General features: G+C 34.8%; 2 protein-coding genes and 1 pseudogene across 6 annotated transcripts; 2 read left to right on the top strand and 1 right to left on the bottom strand.

The window, feature by feature from the left end:
- The first annotated feature begins 1,209 nt into the window (after nt 1–1,209).
- LOC123229295 lies at nt 1,210–5,136 on the top strand. Of its 2 annotated transcripts, none has more exons than XM_044655004.1 (7): nt 1,210–1,345; nt 1,441–1,477; nt 1,562–1,635; nt 2,039–2,183; nt 3,724–3,846; nt 3,959–4,183; nt 4,734–5,136. In XM_044655004.1, exons 1-7 carry the CDS (start codon nt 1,245–1,247, stop codon nt 4,872–4,874), a joined length of 846 nt encoding a protein of 281 aa, XP_044510939.1. In that variant the 5' UTR covers nt 1,210–1,244; the 3' UTR covers nt 4,875–5,136. The 2 variants fall into 2 exon arrangements, with proteins under 2 accessions (XP_044510939.1, XP_044510937.1); XM_044655002.1 differs by having other exon boundaries at nt 3,938–4,183.
- A 2,860-nt stretch (nt 5,137–7,996) lies between these two features.
- LOC123228718 lies at nt 7,997–13,273 on the top strand (annotated as a pseudogene).
- A 1,906-nt stretch (nt 13,274–15,179) lies between these two features.
- On the bottom strand, nt 15,180–17,775 carry LOC123229283 (pentatricopeptide repeat-containing protein At1g12300, mitochondrial-like). 4 transcript variants are annotated; one of them, XM_044654980.1, is made up of 3 exons: nt 16,243–17,775; nt 16,033–16,062; nt 15,180–15,975 (listed from the first exon to the last, which is right to left on the bottom strand). In XM_044654980.1, exons 1-3 carry the CDS (start codon nt 17,627–17,629, stop codon nt 15,683–15,685), a joined length of 1,710 nt encoding a protein of 569 aa, XP_044510915.1. In that variant the 5' UTR covers nt 17,630–17,775; the 3' UTR covers nt 15,180–15,682. The 4 variants fall into 4 exon arrangements, with proteins under 4 accessions (XP_044510915.1, XP_044510917.1, XP_044510914.1 ...); XM_044654982.1 differs by having other exon boundaries at nt 15,180–16,062; nt 16,243–16,587; nt 17,452–17,773; XM_044654979.1 differs by having other exon boundaries at nt 15,180–16,062; nt 16,243–17,774.
- Nucleotides 17,776–22,037: the final 4,262 nt, after the last annotated feature.

The following is a 22,037-nucleotide window of genomic DNA, read 5'->3' as shown; positions in this document are numbered from 1 at the left end:
GGGAACATAAATATTTCCTATATATGATCAACCAAACCATGACATCCTTCGCTACACTCAACCTTGACATTATGAATATTAATTGAACTTATCTCAACATCTTCGTTTGCATCCAACTCAAGGTCTTCAATCGGTATATCATACATCTCGTCAACCTCCACAAACCTCGCAAATTGATCATCATTATCATCATCATCATTACACTTAGCATCATAATCATTATCCTTGTTATTATTATTTTTTTTTTATGACCAAGGAACCCTACCCGATTTCATCAGACAAATAAACCTAGGGTATAGTAACTAAACTCATAATCACTATACCGAGTAAATCAGGTATTCGTTTTGTTATAGTATACTAGTAGTCAACCCCAAGCTATTCGTACCTTAGTCTTTCACATGTGGGAGGTCATGTTATTCAAACTCTGACATTTCACAAGGGAAACCTTTTTCTTCACCATTTAAGCTAACCCTTATGGTCTTTATTATCCTCATTATCATCATTCACATCATCCTCCTAGAAACTCTATGGTTGCATCTAGTTGTATGTCGGATCATTCTCCTTTGTTCTTCATCAACCTACTCTTCTTAAAGATGGGCATGCATGGCCTAAATGTCTAGGTCAGACATGCTTACCCCATGTTCTTTACCAATTACGTTTTCTATATCAAATTTATCACAAAACAGAATAAATGTGCATTTAACCTAATGTGGTAAATTTTTTCAATTAAAATATCAGTACTCGAAGTAATTTAACTAACAAGCAACAACATTCATCAAGAAATCATCATTTCTATAATAGTATATGTTACATGAAATTCTAAAGTTTTCAAACGTCTAACAATATAAATAGGATTATAAAGGTTTAGATCTATACTTATTTAGATTAAGATGAGTTAGATGCAAAATTTCTACGATTGTGCTTCAATTATGGCAAAATCGTTGCTTAATTTGTAGTAAGAAGCTGATTGAAGCATGTATCCTTAAAGTTGAAGATAAATCTGATATTATACTAGACTCTTGGTTATATGTGTACTGAAAAAATTTGTGGGTTAATAAATACGGAGAGTAAATTTTGGATATCATATTAATTTCACATAGTTGCATTAACCTAGCTAATTTTTTTAATTCACTTAGCCACGTTAGACTTCTATTACCAACGTGTCTGTTGACGTGTCAGCCCCATCTCCATCTCCATATCGTCTCCCGCAAACGTAAAAAGAAAACAGAGTTTACCCATTCGTAATGTGTATTAAATTTATGAAAGTGATGGAAATGAAGCTCAGCCGCAGACAAGGACGACCTCTTTCTCTCCCTAACCAGACCTCAACTTTCCCTTCTCACAGGTTTCTCTTTTTCTTCTTCTCTTCTTCTTTCTCTGTTCATTCTTGTTCTTTCCCACAAATCAACAAACTTTTTACCACTTCGTTCTGTTTTTTAGTTTCCATTTCAAGAGGCATTTGAGAGGTCTTGCAAAGGTACATTTTTTACCTCAAAATTTTTATGTTTTCTTAGTTTTCTGGAACAAATGGCAATAAATCATTGTGTTTTGTGGGTTGCAGAAGTGGAGAATTCAGCTTCATGAAGTAGCAAATGGGTTCAATCACAAGCACTTGTTGGGTCATGTGGTCAAAGGGTAAGCTTGGGCATGTTTTCTTTGATTATGTTCGTGATTTTAAGGAAACCTTTTCTGGGTTATTTTGTTTTCATAATTTTGTTGAATTTTGTTGAATTGATGTGTCTTTTCTGTGCATTTGAGAAGTTTAAAGATTCTTATAAGGAACGAAAATCCTTCGAAATCCAGGTAAGGTGGGGTTTTTAAGTTTCAGTATTTTGACTAGATGTGACTGAAATTTAAGCCCAACAATTTATAAGCATCATGAGGATGGGATCTCTCGCAAACTTTTGACTTTCTTTTGTTGACTTATATCTTACAATTTGCTTGAGTTAGTACTGCAATTTATTTTAGCTGTTGATATGGGGTTGATTCCGGTCTTAAATGGTGTTAATTCACTGAATTTGATAATTTTTGGTGGCAGGGGTGAAACTTTGACGTCGATTTTGAAGCAATATGGAGCGTCTGTATATTCACTGACTGCAGCAAATAAGAGTATTGTGGATGTTGATAATGTATTTGAAGGGCAGCACCTTAAAATTCCTTCTGCCAGGAAAGAAGTGCAACTGGTAAGCACATTTACATGGTCATTATTAAACAAGTCTTTTAATTGTCTATATGTTTCGTTGTTTATTGTAAAAGTACATGTTAAAAGTTGTAAGTTGCATAGCATTCTAAATTCTCTTCTTTTGATAGGTAGTTTCATTATAATTGAACTCTTGTTTACCAAAATAACTTACTTTCTTGCACATGTAATGTGCTCTCGGTTCAAGTATGCACATTGTCAATGACGTTTCTTGAGATTGTGGTTATGTATGCTCATTGATGTTGAATAATCTAGAGATTTTAGGAATTTAATTTCCTTAAGATTTACTCTTATGTGTTTCCCGATTAGTTGTTTAGATTTCCTATATTTAGAGGCCTACAATATTATTTTAGGGTGACCTAAGATATGAATGGATAAATAATAATGACTTCCTCTCCAATTTTATGTTGTTTCTCCCTTGATTCTTCTTGTTTTTGTTGTCTTTCTTTGCTTCCTCTGTCTGTCCTGATCACTATAACCCAATGTATAAGTTATGCTATGCTATTAATTATTATTTTATTTCTGTATATTGAAACTTTAAGAGGTTTGGGCAAAATATCCTGCAGTCTGCATGAAAAGACAGATTTTTTTGGTGTTAACATCTGCCAATTGCATGTATTAGGGCTTGAGCTTTAATGAAAAGAGTAGGAGTATATACACAAACAATGAATATAAACTTGTGTACAAACGATAATATGTCACTATGTGATTGGATGTTGTTTTATTTCTAATTTAAAATCATTGAATCACATGGTGAAATATCATTGTTTATGTACATGTTTGTGCTCGCTGATTGGCTTTATAATTTTTTTGTAATGAAAATATGACTAGAGGTGAAATGGAAACAAATGGCAGGTATTATAACCTTATGATAATATATATGTAAAAGGACTAATAATGTAGCTCATCTTCACATGGTTTTTATGTCCACACTGAAATGCAAACATTTTTTTATTATTAATTTCTTCAATTGATCAAACATCAACCAATAGATATTTAGCTGTTGGAGATTTTTCCAAAAAATAGTAGACAAACTTCAGAGTTGTTTAAATGCAACAAAAAAGTTGTGCCCATAGAAGGAAAAAAGCAGTTCTTCACTCTTTGTGAAAAACATATCTTTAGTTGAGTCATCGCTAATAAATAAATAGAAGTTTGTATCTAGTCTATTAATTGAACTGTGGGTGGTTATTAATTTGATACACTTAAAAATCAGTTTACAAAGCAACTTCATTGAGCCTTATCTCTAGGCATGGTTTTAGATTTAAGCTAGGGTGCTGTTTCAAATTATGCCACAGGAGCAGTTTCGTGCACATAAAATAAATAAATGATTTCAATTCAGTACCTTGTTAGACTATTAAACACATTGACAATTTGAAATATTTTTGACACAGTAGAATAATTTGTGGATCACAACTAAAATTTGGTTCACTTGTATTTCATGCTTGGGGTACATTAATTTTGTATATTGATGTTGACTTCTGGCTTCTAATGCGGCATTACTTCCATAACATGAACTATGACAGACTAAAAAGGATACTTTGTCCACTGTCAATCTCACAGAGACTCATCAAACTTCCCTGAACATCTTCAATGGACTTTTGGGCAAACAGAACCTCACCATGCAAATTTCCCATAGTTTGCCACATGTAAGATTATCTCTAAATATGCAGCATCATCCTCGATTTTATCTTCCTGTTGGTTATCTTATTTATTCGTCAATGGTAGTGACCTCAACAGGCTTATCCATTCTATTATCAGGCAAAAACCACTGCTTATTTTCTAGTTCTGGTTCCTCTTATAGCATTTTGCATCAGATGCATAATTGATTCCTTTAACACTAGAATTTCTGGAAAATTGAGACTCAAAGCTGTGAATGCATCCAAGGGACATCATCATGGGTCCAAAAGCATGCGGTGGAAGTCCGCTCTCAGAGACATAATGGAAGCAGATAATTCGGATTCTGAAACAAGACCAGAGTTGAGTGTAAGTATAATGCTACAGTTGTAACTCAATTGCCACTTCCCTCTAATGTTTCTTGGATTCAACTTGGCTTATGAATACCAGTTTCAATTGTGGCGGTTTCATGCATGTGACTGATCTCTATATTTTAAACGTTATGCTCATTGAAGCAATCAAAACCATGGGAAGACTACGTATTAGTTTCACTAGTATCTTGCCAACAAAGTAGAATTATGGAACATATTAAATGCTTATTTCCTTGGTTCAATAATCACAAATGGTAGTGTTGCTTTCCCTATTCTGTAAGGCCTACCTATCACGAACTTTTTTACATCCAAGATCACAAACATCCCAAATGTGTACTTTTTTTTTCTGGATATTAAGCTTGTCCAAAAGTTACAAGTTTGAAAGGAATTCATTTGGTGTAAAAAGTTTTTCATGCTTCCAATGTGGTGGTAAAGTTGAAGATTGAAATTTGTTTTCAGTTATGTCCATAAATCATAGTTGCTGTTTATCTTTATTTTTAATAGATAACGGTGGTGGATCATGCCATTGATTTATCAACTCTATGCAGGATCCGGAAGAAGATAAAACTCAAACTTCTTTTGAAGATATGTCTCATGCTTACGGCAAACTAGAAAATGATGATGAAAAATTTCTTGCTGAATGTGGAATGAGTCAGTGGGGATACTGGCGAGGAGGTTCTCCTGAATAAAGTGGGTTGTCGTGCAAACTTAAAACATTACACAACAATTTTGATGTCCATTTTTGGTGCTCTTGTGCATACCCAGTGTTGAATAACTTGATCATATGTTACATTGCTTCAAGGTCTTAGGATATGTAGAATGTAAATTGAGTCAAGGTGAAGACATCATAAGTAGGTCATTGTACATATGATATATCTTCAAGTTATTGATTTACTTCTGATATGATTTGTATGGGAATCACACAAGTATAGTTTACTTTCATTTTGATTAGTCAGTTTTAATTAAAACCTTAGTCTGGAGTTTTAGAATTACAATCACTCAAGTTTAGGGGTGATTCAAGCTAAACCAAGCTCGAATTTGGGCTTACTCGAGTTTGGCTTGGCTTAGGAAAATCAAGCTCAATAAGTGTTGATAAAGTTGAGTTCGAGCTCAATATGATGAGGTAGTATTGTATCATGGGAGTTAAATTATATTGAAAAGTTAAAAAGTAACCTTATTTATAAATGGTGAGGTGAGTTGTCAAGAGTTTTTTTCCTGGAATTTTGGAATTAATGGATAAAGTGACTTGCTAAAATGTAAAATTCCCACAATAGAAAGGTATATTTAACAACCTTACCTATTATAAGTTTACTCTTTTACCTTTTCAAGACTATTTAGCTTGCATGTTTTGATTTATCAGGATGCATAAATTTTTAAAAAATAAATTTTGAAGTTTGGCTCCCATGACCTTGATGAAATTTTAAAATTATGGCACAAACTTGAGCCATGGTTATACGTTTCACGCTCAATGAGCCGTGCTCATAATCAGGCTCAAATCAACTCAACTCAAATACAACCCTCCTAAGTTATTGATGTTACAAGTCATCTAGTTTTCACATCTAAAGTATAAATACCATCATTTTGCAGAAATTAATTAGTTCAAGCATAAAAACTGTTCCATTACTACTAGAAATACTATAACTTCAACTTTCTCCTAGGAAATTAGAACAAATATCTCATTTAAGTGGATTCGCCACAAGAATTTAGAAGATCTAAAAATAAATTCTCAAAACAGTATTAAGATTAAGCAAACTTGAGTTTGATTATAGTGCCTGTCAATTAAGAAATCAAAACTTATTGCTCTTAGGGAGGGTTTGGTTTGGATAATGTTTTATTATTAAAATAGAAATATTACTTAAATGCTTTTGAATATAATTATTTTTAAATATTATTTATATTATTTGTTATATTAATTAAAAATAAATTTATTTTTGTCTTAAAAAATTAATAAATAATAATATAATTATAATAAAATCAAGATTACCTTGGTAATCTTTAAATACCTAAGGTGAAGGTGATAATTAGATTATCATCTATATTATCTGTCACGTCAGTATTGGTAATAGAAGATTACTGTAATATTTTATTACTAACAAACTAAACAAAGGAATAAAAGATAGATTACCAATGTAATCTTAAAAAACTGGAACCAAACACCCCTTTAAGGTCATTCCATTCAGAATTCTTAGTTTGATTGGAAGCCAAAAGTCATAAAAATATGACAATCCAAATACTGTTAAAATTACAACCACATGGAATCAGTGCATCTCTAAATTCTATTCCTCAACGAACACGACGAGCTTTTTCTTCCTATCCTAACCCAAGGGATTTCTGTGCACCAGCAATGCCCTCAGGATCTGTGACATAAAAAGTTAGAATCAAAAAACATTGTAGAAAGAGCATATTTGAAGATAAACAGTCCATTCAATCATGGATTTAACTATTCTCATAATCAACAAAGTTTAGAGAACTCAACTAACAGGTTCATTGAATAGCCTAAATTTTCAACAAACTAGATTGCAAACTTGCAACAAAGATAATTTGATTGTACCACACAACAAACATGCAGTCAGTTTGCCTTTGTAAGTGGAAAAAATGTGACAAATTACACTCCTATATCAATCAAACATGTTTGATTTTTTATTGTTACAATATTTAAGCATAGAGAAAGATGTGACTGTTTTTTCTTTAGTTGAAGGCAAAAGTAAAAGAAAGGAACCCTTTAAAACAATTGGGTTGGAACTGTTAAAATGATGCATAACTTAGTTAAAATTTAATCCATGAAGCTACTGTAATCAAACTTACCAAAAAACTGTGTGAAAATCCTTGTGAAGAAATTCAAGTTGCGGGAAACATTGTATGCCATGGCAGGTGGAAGAGGCTTAACAATGGTGTCTATGCTGAATACTCTTTGAAGAAACTGAATGAAAATGGAAGAATCAAAATACAGCTCTACGAAATATGCAACCTTTTGTTAACGAAAGTTAAATAGAAAACATATCAATTGGGATCATATACATATAAAGGTCAAACTAAATCAACGATGGCAGATGTCTTAGCTTAAGCAGAGAACAAACAACTGTTAATATGTCAATTAGATAAACAGAGAGAATATGTGTTGTAACAACAGATAGCATGCAAACAATTTGAAGAAATTCAAACTAACTCCAGTAAACATGGCTTTCCTAATAAAGTAATATATGAATGTATAGTGCAATCCTAGATAATAGTATGGCTACTCCAATGTTTTCTATTTTCCTTCTTCCACTAGAAAATCAAATAGATTTTTGTGGTATTCTTTAAGATTTTTTTTAATAAAACTCTGAAAACTATTAAATAACAAGAAACATTAGAAAATAATGAGTCAGGTAAACTTGTTTATTCCCTGCAGTAGAATGATCCACGCTCACTCAGAAAACTTGTGTGTTTACTTTGCATAATGTTAGGATTGAGACACTTGTCATCAATCCAATGGTCTATTTTTATTATAAATGTATGTTTTGAGTTTTAAAAAGGGGAGGAGAAGAAAAACATTGGGGTTTTGGTTTGAGGGCAGCCAGCTTAGGCTGATTTAGGGAGGTCTCCGACGCCTCGAATGGCCGGAAAATGGGAGGTCTCCAGCGCCTCAAATGGCCGGAAAATGGGAGGTCCCGAACTCCTCAAATTGTTCGGTTTAACTTTGTAATGTTTTAGTTAATGAATAGTTTTAGTTTATTACGTTTTTGTGTTTTAATTTTGCGTTTTGGTTGAATAAGAGCTGAGTTCTTAACAAATGGTATCAGAACATTTGATCCAGCAGAGAAAATAGATGATGGCCGGAAAAGTAAAAAGCCGTCGGAAAATGCTCATGGAGGAGGCTGACTTGAAGAAAAATCATCACAGGGAATCCGATGTTTGGACGAAAGAATCCCCTGCTCTTGTTCGAGAATCTGCTCCACATGAATGCCCAGAATCTGCTGCTCTCTTTCCTGCTTACAAACCGAAGCTTTTTTCGCCTTCACCAGAGCTGCTAAAGCAACTGCAAATTTCCTGTTGATTTCGTAGGACAGACCGATATGGAATTAACAGAGAAGTCAGGTGACGGAAGGAAGAAAAGAGAAAGGAGAGAGAGAGAGAAAAAAAAAATGGTGAAGGCAGTAGGTGGGTTTATTGGGAAGAGAAAAAGAATGAGAAGTGTGGCCATTGGAAAGAAGAAAAGAAAAGTGAAGAAGCAACATGACAGAAAAAAATATATTAAAAAAGAGACAGTTGTAAATGAAAAAAAAAAAGTAAAAAAGTAAAAACAGTGGGCGGGAAACAGCTTTGGATAGACAAAGTAGCTGTGAAAAAAAAAAACTCATCTTGAAGACAAGATGATTTTGAAGGGGAGGGAAATGTTAGGATTGAGACACTTGTCATCAATCTAATGGTCTATTTTTATTATAAATGTATGTTTTGAGTTTTAAAAAGGGGAGGAGAAGAAAAATATTGAGGTTTTGGTTTGAAGACAGCCAGCTTAGGCTGATTTAGGGAGGTCTCCGGCGCCTCGAATGGCCGAAAAATGAGAGATCCCGAACTCTTCGAATTGTTCGGTTTATCTTTGTAATATTTTAGTTAATAAATAGTTTTAGTTTATTGCATTTTTGTGTTTTAATTTTTTGTTTTGGTTGAATAAGAGTTGGGTTCCTAACAAAGTTCCACCACTTTTAAAGTCTCATTATTCTGCAAGAAACCAGACATAAGCGTATTGAAAGTGACCAAGTCTGGCGCAACACCATTTTGCTCCATATCTGAGAAACATTTACTTGCCATTTCTAACTTTCCTTCCGTACAAAATCCATGCATTATAATGTTATATGTAATAACATCTGGAACGAAGCCATTACTATGTAATCTGTTGAACATTTCCCAAGCAATATTGAGGATCCCTGTTTTGCACAACCCATTAATGAGACAATTGAAAGTTCTGATGTCAGGTTGAATGTTTCGATTTATTAAGGTATGGAACAGTTCAACAGCCTCCAAAACACAACCATTTTTGGCCTAACTCCCTCTGAAGTCATTTCCTCATAAAGATTCAAGGCTTCATCAATTTTTCGATTCTTGCAATACCATTTGATCAGAGTATTGTAGCTAACTACATCAGGTGTGCATCCCATACTCAACATTGAGGCTAAAGTTCCTTGGCATCATCAATTTTATTTGTCAAGCATAAACCCTCTATCAAAATATTGTAGCTAAAAACATCAGGCTTACACCCCACACTTGCCATGGAATCAAATAGCCTTCTAGCATCATCAATTTGACCTGCCAAGCAAAAACCACTCAAAAGTGTGTTATAAGTTATTATGTCGGTACAAACACCTCTATTAATCATTAGTTGGAACAACCCATTGGCTTCGTCCATCTTTCCATTGATACAGAACTTATCAATTACCACGTTAAATGTCACCACATTAGGTTTTACACGTTCCTCCAACATCTCTATAAACAAAGTTTTAGCCTCCTCCCAATTAGATGTATTACACAAACCATATCGATTCGGGTTTATCAAAGCATGAACTACATCTATAAGACATTTTACTGTCAAACATTTTTTTTTCAATATATAGTTTCTCTTCAAATTTCCCTTTGAGCAGCTCTACAAATTTGCATATTTAAAAACAGAAGAACTAACTGATTAAAAGTTAAAAATTATAAATACATACACCAACACTATTTGTTCTTGTTCAACTTTAATTTTGATACATAAATATCACAACAAAATATAAGATAAGATAATTGTTATCAATGGAATGAAGGAAATATTTTCATTATTAATTAACAATACATTAATCAAAATTTAACATGTAAACTACCTCACTGTTAACCAAGAATCAAAAATTTTCTATTACATACATTAATAAGGCACTTCATTTTGCAAATTCACTATTAGTAATATATTTAAGGGAAAAAGGACTATTTCCCACCCAACTTTTAGTCCAATCTCAAAATCATACCTACGACACATAGAAAACCCAAACACCCACCCATGAACTAATTAATATATTAAAAGCCAAATTGGTTTTTTTTTTTTTCGGTTACAAATTAATGCTTTGGCGGTTGGTGTTTTCTTTAATTTCCTGGTACAAATTTTTGTTGCTAGCTTAACTTATTTCATAAATCACATGGAGTGTAAAGTGACTTTGGCGCAAAGTGAGCTTGCCGTGAGTTGTTTGAAGTATCTGTTCTGATATTATGGGATGAATCGACCATCATTTATTGATATTAATTAATTATCTCTTTCTCTTTTCTCTCTTCAGATAATTAGATATTTAATAATGCTACTAATTATGATTGATTAGTAATACGTACTAAGATTTTTTGAATTATTAGGGGGGTTCTTGTTTTGTTTGACCAATATCCAACATTTATTACATTTATGAGATCCAATCCAACCCCTTTCAACCTAACATTGTTTTGTCATTTAATCTTAGGGAGAAGGACTATTTCCCTCCCAACTTTTGATCCGTTCTTAAACTGCCACCCACGGTAAATGAAAATCCACTTTTCCCATCTATGAGCCATTAACATGGATGATATCTGTTTGCATAAGGGTAAAATGTCTATTTTACCCTTATTAGATGAAATGACAAAAATACTCCTCAATTTAATTTACAAAAATCATCCCAAAATTGATGTGAGGGTTTTACCTTCACCCCCCTTAGGTTTTAGAAACTAATATTTCACCTTACCTAAAGTTTTTAAACTTTGAAAACTAATATTTTCACCCCCAAACCTAGGGTTTCCATATTTTTCAAAAAACAGTCGCCCCCCATAACTTTCAAAACTAGCAGTTTCACCCCCATTCTTCAACTTCAGCTCTCGACGTCGTCTCCGGCATCTTCACCGATCTCCTCCTTCTCTTGGTGCGACGGCAGTGGTGTGACGAAGAGATCTTCATCCCCTCATTGTCGCACGGTGCGATGAAGAGACGGAGATCTGTTCGTCGCACAATGCGAAGAAGAGACAGAGATCTCTTCATTGCGCTACTGTGTGACAAAGAGGTCTCTCTTCGTCGCTCCACCCAGACGCTCGTCGCGTCGTCCAGACGTGACAATGGAGGACGACGAAGCGTCGTCCTTCGTCTATTCTTCCCGATCTGGACGACGCTTCGTCATCCAAATCTAGGCGACGAAGGGTCGTCCTTTGTAGTCGAAGATGGGAGATCGGTCAAATGCGTCGGCCATTGGTGGTTGCTGGAGAAGGAAGCGAACCCTAGGGGTGAAATTAAACTTTTCAAACTTTGAGGATGGGTTAGCTATTAGTTTTTAAAACCTGGAGGGGGGAAACGGTAAAATTTTAAAGTTTTAAGGTTTTAAATAGTAAGTGACGATTTTGCCCCTGTCCCTAACTGAAAAATTGGACAGCAGTTTGGTCATGGGTGAGAAAAGTGGATTTCCATCTGCCGTGGGTGGCAATTTAAAAACACATCAAAAGTTGGGTGGGAAATAATCCTTCTCCCTTTAATCTTATCTATTTTCACATTCTGACTAAATCACGAGGCGTTCAGTTTGGCATGCTCTTAATGGCAAAATTAAATGTCTTCATCATCTCTTAATAATTACCAATTTAAAGGTATTTTCCTCTTAGTAACTAGGATTAATTATAATAATAACCTCATTTGTTGTAATTGATGTGTTATGCATTTATTCAGCTGTGGAGCTGGGGCTTCCCTTGATCCCTACATACTCTGAAGCTTCTGGAGATCAAGTTCTTCATGGAGTCAACTATGCTTCTGCCGCCGCCGGCATCCTTGACATCACAGGAAGAAACGCCATAAGAAAACTTCATTTATAAGGAAGAATTCATATGCAGATAATAGAGGAGTTAAATTTTTATAAAGAGTTTGTCTGTATAATGTTTGATCAGGTGGGTCGTATACCATTTAGCCAAACAAATAAGGAACTTCCGAAATACTCTGGATCAAATTACTGGTAATCTTGGGGCAACTGATTTGTCCAAGGCTATCGCAAGATCTATATTCTTTGTAGGGATGGGGAGCAATGACTACTTGAACAACTATCTCATGCCAAATTACAATACCAAGAATGAATATAATGCTCAACAATATGCTGATCTTTTGGTTGAACAACCCGGCAACTCACTGTGAGATCTCTTAACCTGGTTTACACGCCATAAATCTTTACTTTTAAAACTTTTACCAATGTATATCATGTCTTTTTGATTGATTTTGATTCAACTATATATAGTACCCAACTGAGCTTAACTTATTGGTAAAATTGACGAACTTTTTAATCTAATTATGTGCATGATAAATACAGAGCCTGTACAATCTCGGCGCTCGGAAATTTGTACTGGCTGGATTAGGAAGAATGGGCTGCATACCAAGCATCTTGGCTCAAAACCAGCTTGGTACCTGCTCAGAAGAAGTTAACCAGCTTGTTTTACCTTTCTATACAAATGTGAAGACGATGATCAACAATCTTAATGCCAATCTTCCCAGTTCAAAATTCATTTACATCAATATCGCTAGAATGTTTGAAGATATGTTAGTCAACTACAGATCCTATGGTATGCATACACTACTTCTATACTTAATATTTTATCATTTAATAAAATTATATATACCTATTTTAAATATACAAAATTACTTTTTCTCGTTTTTTTTATATTATCTTCAGCTATTTAAAATAGTGATACAAATTTACGTCTTCCTCACTACTTTGAACTGTTTTATGCACACAGGGTTTAGTGTTATAGTTCGTGGATGTTGCAGAATCGGGCTAAACAGAGGACAAATTACGTGTCTTCCATTCCAAACACCATGTCCAAACAGAGATCAGTATGTGTTTTGGGATGCATTTCATCCAACAGAAGCTGTCAACATTTTATTTGGAAAGAAGGCCTTCTCGGGCGACTTAAGCATCGTTTATCCCATGAACATACAGCAACTTGCCAATCTTGACATTGGACCCAATTAATAAGAATTTAGAATGAGAGCCCTGCCCATGCATGTAGTTGTTTCAGTTTTTAGGGCTTGTTGTAATCAGAGGAAAGTTGGGATTGTGGTTTTTTCTTTCATAATGCAGCAACTTTAATTTGGTTACCCTTTGATGGATTTGTTTCCTTTGTCTTTTAGTATAAACGAATGTTTGGCTCTTAGATTGGACATATCCTTATTTATTTCTGCTGTAGTAGTTTAATATTTTAGGGAATTATGATGTTATGGCTACCAGCCTTTCATAATTCTATGTATAAAGCTCCACCAAATCTTCACTATTCATAGCGGCGTACCTGTACCTGTTGAGTGATGGGTTCCACGTCAAGTTAAAAAGGCCAAATGACCATGTTCCACCCAAGGTGTAATGAACTTTGTTTCTGATACTTGAAAAATAAATTAAAACATAAAAAAGTAACATAGTCTAAAAACCAACTATAACCTCAGTGTCTGGCTCTTTCTCTCAAAAACACAACTCAAATTAGGTGTCGTTGTTACTGTTAAGCCTCAACATTTCTCCAATGGGTTGCTATTGCTTTTCTTTATGTAACTAACTTTCATAGCTATATGTCTCCATTGTTATAGTTAAATAACCAAATTTAAATTTTAATCAACCCTGATTGCATAATTTAATAAATGAATTATTTCAAAATAAAAAATTAAATCGGTAAAAAACTTCATTCCACCCGAGATTTCTCACATATTGGTGTTTTGACATGTATATGAAAACTATCAATTACCCCCCAACATAAAATATCCATACCCCCATGCAGTACATAATGTAAAATATCTATAGGCCCCCACACATAACACATTATATACCCTATATTTTCAATTAGAGTTAGATTTGAAGCAAGTTTACAAGCTTTATTAATAAAACTTAATGATTAAATGCTTGTGCTGTTGAAATAAATCGAGTTGTTAATGTAATGGTGTCAACTTAATAATTAAATGGTTGTGCTCTTGAAATAAATCGAAGAAGAAAAGTATTGGAATAAATGGTTGTGAAAGTACTGTGGTATCCATTGTCAAACTTCACTTAACTGAGGAAGAAAAACCAAAAAACAAAAAAGGTGGATGCCTTATGGTTCACTGACAATGGAAACTAAGGGTGGTTCTGGTTTAGTTCATTAAAGTTAACATAGTAAGATGCAGTTTTTCTATTTAAGAAAAGTAGAGCCAAGAAACAAAAAAACATACGCTAATAGTGATGTTACGAGCTCCAATGTCCAACTTGGATGAATTAGAAGTAGTTTAGAACTGTTAGAGTCATAGGGACAAAGATTAGTTTAATTGAATATGTTTTTTTGATAAGTTTATTTGGATTATGTTACTTTTAGGTGTTATATACATTTTAATAACGTTTTGTTATTCTCTTTTTTCGCTTTATTTTCTATTGCGTTTCAAGGTTATGGAGTATCATGGAATTCAAGTGGATAGATTCTGATTTATGCTAGTATACTTTGTCGAGATTCTGATAGTGCTCCAGTTAGTGCTCCACCACGCTTAAGGGATTTGTATGATTGCCATTAACATAATTAGTGTGAAACGCAGCTTTTTCTATTGGCAGATATATGTATAATTGAAGTCATTTTTATTATTTTGTAAATGTGAACTTTATAATTTCTTTTTTATTTTTCTTTTTGGTGTTTGGTGGGAAAAGTTAGTAACTACTTTATAACATCATGCAAAGTGAGAAACTACTTTATAATTTGTTGCACACTAGTGTTGTTGACACCATAATTAATAGTTCCTCATGTACATTTATAATCTAATTGTTGATGATGCCGAGAAGAGACTCTAATTTTGACACAAGCCTCAAAGACAAGCCCTATTTTCAGTGCATGAATTAAAGCAGAAGGCTAATTTGTGTTGTGTGATAGCAGTAGTCTTCCACTCGCAATTTGAAACTCCATTCTGCTAGCAAACTTTAAAAGCCCATTTTTGAGATAACTGAACTTAGGTACCAAAAAGAGCAAAGAAATCAAAGGATGCAGAAGAAAATCGCCAAATCAATCAGAAGAATTTGGTTGCCATATAGAATATCCAAAAAGCACCACAACTCTCTTAATCACTAACCAGACTTGAATCTTCGTGTACTTGTTTGGCAGTTACTATTAAGAATAATTATTCCACGTAAACAATAAATCGAGAAGTAAATGTATCGAAACCTCTCAAGGACCCTCTAGTGATGGATCACAAGAGAGATTCCCTTCTACCAGGAAGGCATCATCATCATCCAAGTTCAACTTAGCATCAGCTACCACCAACTTCTTACTAGAGACTTCGTCAAGGGGATTCTCTCTCCAAAGAAATATAGCAACTTGGTAGTCAAGCCAAATCGACAGAGATGAAGACAAAATCTATAACTTCAATTATATGACTTCTTCATTAATGGATTCACATAAATACAATCACCACTACAATGTTGGCACACACCTTTACACGGAAACTTTAACGTTTGCCAGGGCTCTCTTGATAAGCTATACTCCCCTGGAAAATGCACGTACTCAACAATCAACATCCTGTTGGTTCTTGGGTTGAGAAGGATGGTAGCAAATTCAGGACTTCATGATAATCTTCATGCTTTCCCAGTAAATCTAATATTATTGAACCTGTGGATGCATCTGGTTTCACGTTTCTCTCTTTCATTTTGTGAAGAAGTTCCACCACTTTTAAAGTCTCATTATTCTGCAAGAAACCAGACATAAGCGTATTGAAAGTGACCAAATCTGGCGCAACACCATTTTGCTCCATATCTGAGAAACATTTACTTGCCATTTCTAACTTTCCTTCCTTACAAAATCCATGCATTATAATGCTATATGTAATAACATCTGGAACAAAGCCATTACTATGTAATCTGTTGAACATTTCCCAAGCAATATTGAGTCTCCCTGTTTTGCACAACCCATTAATGAGACAATTGAAAGTTGTGATGTTAGGTTGAATGTTTCGATTTATTAAAGTATAGAACAGTTCAACAGCCTCCAAAACACAACCATTTTTGCAATAACCATCAATAAGAATACTATACGTAAATAAGTCGGGAGGCAAATTACTAAGTTGCATCTTACCAAATAGCTTTTTTGCATGTCTGACATTACCGTTCATAAAAAGCCCAGATAGCAAGGTATTATAAGCAACAACATCTGGCCTAACTCCCTCTGAAGTCATTTCCTCATAAAGATTCAAGGCTTCATCAATTTTTCGATTCTTGCAATACCATTTGATCAGAGTATTGTAGCTAACTACATCAGGTGTGCATCCCATACTCAACATTGAGGCTAAAAGTTCCTTGGCATCATCAATTTTATTTGTCAAGCATAAACCATCCATCAAAATATTGTAGCTAAAAACATCAGGCTTACACCCCATACTTGCCATGGAATCAAATAGCCTTCTAGCATCATCAATTTGACCTGCCAAGCAAAAACCACTCAAAAGTGTGTTATAAGTTATTGTGTTGGGACAAACACCTCTATTAATCATTAGTTGGAACAACCCATTGGCTTCGTCCATCTTTCCATTGATACAGAGCTTATCAATTACCACGCTAAATGTCACCACATCAGGTTTTACACCTTCCTCCAACATCTCTATAAACAAAGTTTTAGCCTCCTCCCAATTAGATGTATTAGACAAACCATAAATTAGAGTGGTGTAAGTAATCACGTTTGGATTAATGCCCTTGGTCTTCATTTCTGAAAACAGTTTCTTTGCCTTGTCTACTAACCCATAGTTGCAGAGACCATCAATAATTGTAGTATAGCAAACAATATTAGGCTTACAAATGACACCAAATTCACCATTCCCGTTATTCATTTCTTCAAACAACTGAAGGGCAACAGTGACATTACCAGTTCTACACAACCCAGCAATCAAAGTCCCAACTGTAACCGCATCCGGTCTACAACCAACCGAAACCATTTTCCTAAAAAATTCAATGGCCTTCTTAATCTTGCCCGCCATACAAAGACCATTAATCAGATTGTTAAAAGTCAAAGCGTTTGGGTAAAAACCCCTCCTAAAAATACTCCCAAGAACTACAAAACCATAAGAATCGCGTGCCATTTTTCTTAAGCAATCAATTAAAATATTCAAAATAAAGAAATCCGGCAACAACCCAGCTGAAATGAATCTCGTGTACATCACAAGAAGTTGATCAAAATGTTTTTTCTTAACAAGTGCAGAAAACAAAATACTGAAGGAAGACATAGCAGGAGTTGGGTGCATATGAATCATATAATTGAAGGAATCAAAAGCTTCATCAAGAGAAAAGTTACCTGACCTGCAGTTTACACGAAGGAAATTATAAAGTTGAGAATGGTGCTTAAGAGTGGAGATGTGTTTGGGTGGTGATTTGGTGTGTTGATTTTGGGAAACTGAAGAAAGAATAGATGAAGATGAAAATCTAACATTGAAAGATGATTTTGAAGAAACAAGTGAAGTTTTAAGAAACATTTTCAGAGGACATTTGAAAAAAAAAACCCTAAATTTTTTTTTGAAACAAATCAGGTCGATTCGGGTTTATCAAAGCATGAACTACATCTGTAAGACATTTTACGGTCAAACATTTCTTTTTCAATATATAGTTTCTCTTCAAATTTCCCTTTGAGCAGCTCTACAAATTTGCATATTTAAAAACAGAAGAACTAACTGATTAAAAGTTAAAAATTATAAGGGAAATTATTAAAAATGGCCAAAATACCCTCCCACTAAGCAAAAATGCCCAAAATCACTATTTTCAAGCAAAAATACCCAAAATCACTATTCCTAAGCAAAAATGCCCATGACTTTTTCTAAAATACCAAAATTACCCTTCCTCTCATTTATATAAACCCTCCTCACTCAATATGAGGGGTTAAATGAAATTTTATTACAATTAGGGGGGCATTTTAATATTAGGGGTTAAATATTAGATTTCCAAAGAATTTTTCGATTGTTGTCATTCTAGGGTATTTCAACTTTTAGAATTCGAATTTCAGTTCCGTTTTTTCTAATTTCACCGTTTTATAATATATCGACTCGTATTTTTCAGATTTCCAAAGAATTTTTTGATTGTTGCCATTCTAAGGTATTTCAACTTTTAGAATTCGAATTTTAGTTTCGTTTTTTCTAATTTCACCGTTTTACGATATATCGATTTGTATTTTCTAAATTTTCGAAGAATTTTTCGATTGTTACATTCTAGGGTATTTCAACTTTTAGAATTCGAATTTCAGTTCTGTTTTTTTGAATTTCACCGTTTTACGATATATCGACTCATATTTTTCAGATTTTCGAAGAATTTTTCGATTGTTGCCATTCTAGGGTATTTCAACTTTTAGAATTTGAATTTCAGTTTCGTTTTTTCGAATTTCACGATTTTAGGATATATCGATTCGTATTTTCTGAATTTTTGAAGAATTTTTCGATTGTTACTGGATAGTAACATCACTCAAATCACATATAAAATGAAATCAAATACATATCTATATATAATCATAGATAAAATACATCGTACACATACACACATATAATAAATATATACATACGAACATATGAAGAATGATAAATAAACAATGAGCTAACTAAATATACATCCGTGAGCTACTCGATATAGTGAAAATACAACTACGACACTAAACGACGACGCATAGAGGTAGACGACTCTTGGGGAAAATCGACGCTCCGTGACAATGCCAAACACTCAAAAAAACGTAACATAAACACGCCACAGTCACCGGATCCTAGTCTCTACTGAGGGACATTCGCTCCATATAAAGCGAGGGAATCACGTCGTGGAGTCTGTCCAGAAGCAGTCTAAAAACTCGTCGCCTCTAATAACGCGGGTATGAATGTCAGATACGGTCGTATCCGTTGCTCAAGAGACCCCATATTCCCCGAATATGATACCTCTGAATCGTATACCGTAATCGACCACTCACGAAAATCTATAACTCTGATGACCCAATGTGCGTTCTCGAAGTTTATAGGGATGTAAACCTATAAACAGTGACAAATTTTAGTTAATTATCGTTGTCATAAACCAATTCAATGTAATAGAAATATATATATACTATACCTGATCGACCATCCCCCATGGTTTGTACAACAATCCCGAGGTGTACGCTGCCTTAACCATCCTTGTGAAGAGCTTCGAAAACTCAAACTCCTCAAACGGTGTGGTCTGCCAACTCTTCCAAGCCATCTCAATATGGCCTCCGAAGAATGTGTGGACAGTCATCCAACGGTGTGAAACAATTGCACGGTGGTCGTCCCGGTGCTAACGTAATAAAGCCAAAAAAAAATCCACGTACTAAAATGGTATAAACAAGTTCACATGTGTTAGTTATTAATAAATATATCAAACTTTTTCCCGACTTATATAGTATAGACAACTTACATCGTCGGTCAGCCATTGGCGCAACTCTACCATAAGCCACCAAAAACTGTCCTTTAACTTCGACCCGATGAAGTAGACATCATATGTGTCGGAAGCCGCAGCTGTGGTGTACCACATGAGGAAAGATTCCTCACACTCTGAGGCAAAGGATGGAATGGTCCTAAGTTGCCGTTTCGCCCTCTCTTTGAGTGGATTTGTATATGGGGTGCGAACCAGCGGACCCTTCCGGACGATCCGACCACGTGCTGTACGAATCAGCTGCATGATCCCAAAAAACAATTAAGTCATCATTCCATCTTACATAACAATTAGCATTAATCAATTTATTTTACCTTTTTCATATATGTGGGAGGAGGTTTAGCTGGAGAATCTTGAATCACGGTCAAGTCCACCACGCGTGCTCCCTCGACGGGCTAAAAAATTGTAATTTTGAACTTCTTAGTGACCAATATATATGAATATTTATAGGCCAAACGACTATTTCCCACCCAAGGTTTAGCGTTTTTTCAAATGTCCCCCCTTTAACTATGGAAACACCAAACACCCACCCATGACCGATTAGATTTAACCAAACCCTAACGCCTAAAATTTTTATCTCTTTTTGCCCCCCTAAACTTTAAAAACTAACATTTTTCCTCAGCCTAAGTTTTAAAAAACCGCAGTTTCACCCTAGGGTTTGGTTTTGAAATCTCCGGCGACCTCTCTGGCTCTGTTGCCGACGGCCTCTCCCTCCCGAAGCAACCTCTCCTTTCGGCGATATCTTTCCTCCCATTTGAAGGTCCGATGGGCGCCCGGAGACGCTGTGGGAGACGAAGAACTTCATCGGGAAGACGAAGTTCTTCGTCTTCCCAGACGAAGACGAAGCCGTCGTCTTCATCTGGGAAGACGACTGGGAAGACCGTCGTCTTCCCAGAGGTCTTCTTTTGGGATATCAGCAAGTAACCATAATCGCTCATCCTAAAAAAGAGTCAAAACATCATTAAATAAACAATATAATTGAAAAGACAACTCGATCAATGTCATTTTTTAAAAAAAGTTAACCTCAACTTCCGGAGAAGGTGTTCGGGGAGAACCCTCAATCGATAATATATCAATGTCGGTTCCCTATATGCATGAAAAGGACAAAATGGTAAATTACATTTCATATAAAATATAATATCTATAATAATTATCATACCTCAAGTAGAGGATCTAAAGCAACTAGAGATCCGACCGGATGGCCTTCATGAGGAAGACCCTATACGAATATATATACTCTATATTAATCAATAACTAAACAATCATAAAAATAAAGTTTCATTGATAAGTGACATACCTCATCTCGGATAGGTGATGCAGCAACAAAAGGGCTAACCGGTGCTTCCTCCTAGCGACTACCCTAAGATAATAGTAATAATAACTTAATCAGTGACATTTCATATATAACAAATACTATAATATAATAACGACATTTAACCTTAAATATAAATTTGAAATGTCATACGGATCTCGTGTGACTGATGGGATGGTATTGTGATATCAATGGGGGATATCGGTCGGATATCGTCATCCCTCTCTTGTACGAATGTAATAATAGTTGTCAAAATAATAACACTGCTATCATTTTTTATAAGTAATAAATTAGAAGTGGTTTAACAACCTGAGCGACGGGGGCTGGATATGTACGCGTGACAATGTCTTCTAGACGAGCATACGATCCTATAATCGAGTCATATCATTGCGTAATTGAGTCATCTGGGAAGAGATGTCGTCACGAAAACTCGATATCTCAAGTAAAATCGTAGCACCCCAGTGCGCTAATGTAACATCTAATGTAAAAATACTGGGTGATACGAATAGGGGACACTGCTCGGTGGCATGATGGGTAGATCGGTCTTCTACTCCAGGATGGTCTATCATCCGTGGGCTCTGAACTACAAGGGAACATATAGGCTGCTCCATAACAAGAGGCTGAATGGGCTCCTTATGTGTCTCAAAAGTCTGGACAGGTACATCTGAAGGTCCAGAGTCTGGAAAGCCCCATCTCTGATTGCAAAAGGAACCGAAAAAGATGAGGAGGAATCAGCATCGGGTAAACCGGTGTACTCGCAAACCTCAACGTACCATGGTAAACCTGACTTGATTGATGATAGACGAAGAGGGAATGTGACATCCTCCTAATGATGAAGAAATATAAGTCAAAATAATTGCAACATATAATGAATTAATCGACTTATTAATTAACGAGTACATACCGGATCACCAGTGAAAATACGACCTATATGAGTCTAACTAGGGACATCTCGTGTAAGCCACCTAAACATCTGTGGGGACGTATAGGGATCAACAAGGTCAATCCAATCATATAACGTGTCCATGGTCTCATATATCCAACACTGCAATATAATCATTTACGATTTAAATAATCTAATTCATATTTTTTTCCAATTAATATATATAATCAATAAATTTAAACTAACCTGAAATGCGAAAAGAAATCTGTAG

This window comes from Mangifera indica, chromosome 11, assembly GCF_011075055.1.
Source record: "Mangifera indica cultivar Alphonso chromosome 11, CATAS_Mindica_2.1, whole genome shotgun sequence".
NCBI classification, from domain to species: Eukaryota; Viridiplantae; Streptophyta; class Magnoliopsida; order Sapindales; family Anacardiaceae; genus Mangifera; species Mangifera indica.
Note: the sequence above shows the minus strand (reverse complement) of the source record. Positions and strands in the feature narration are given on the sequence as shown.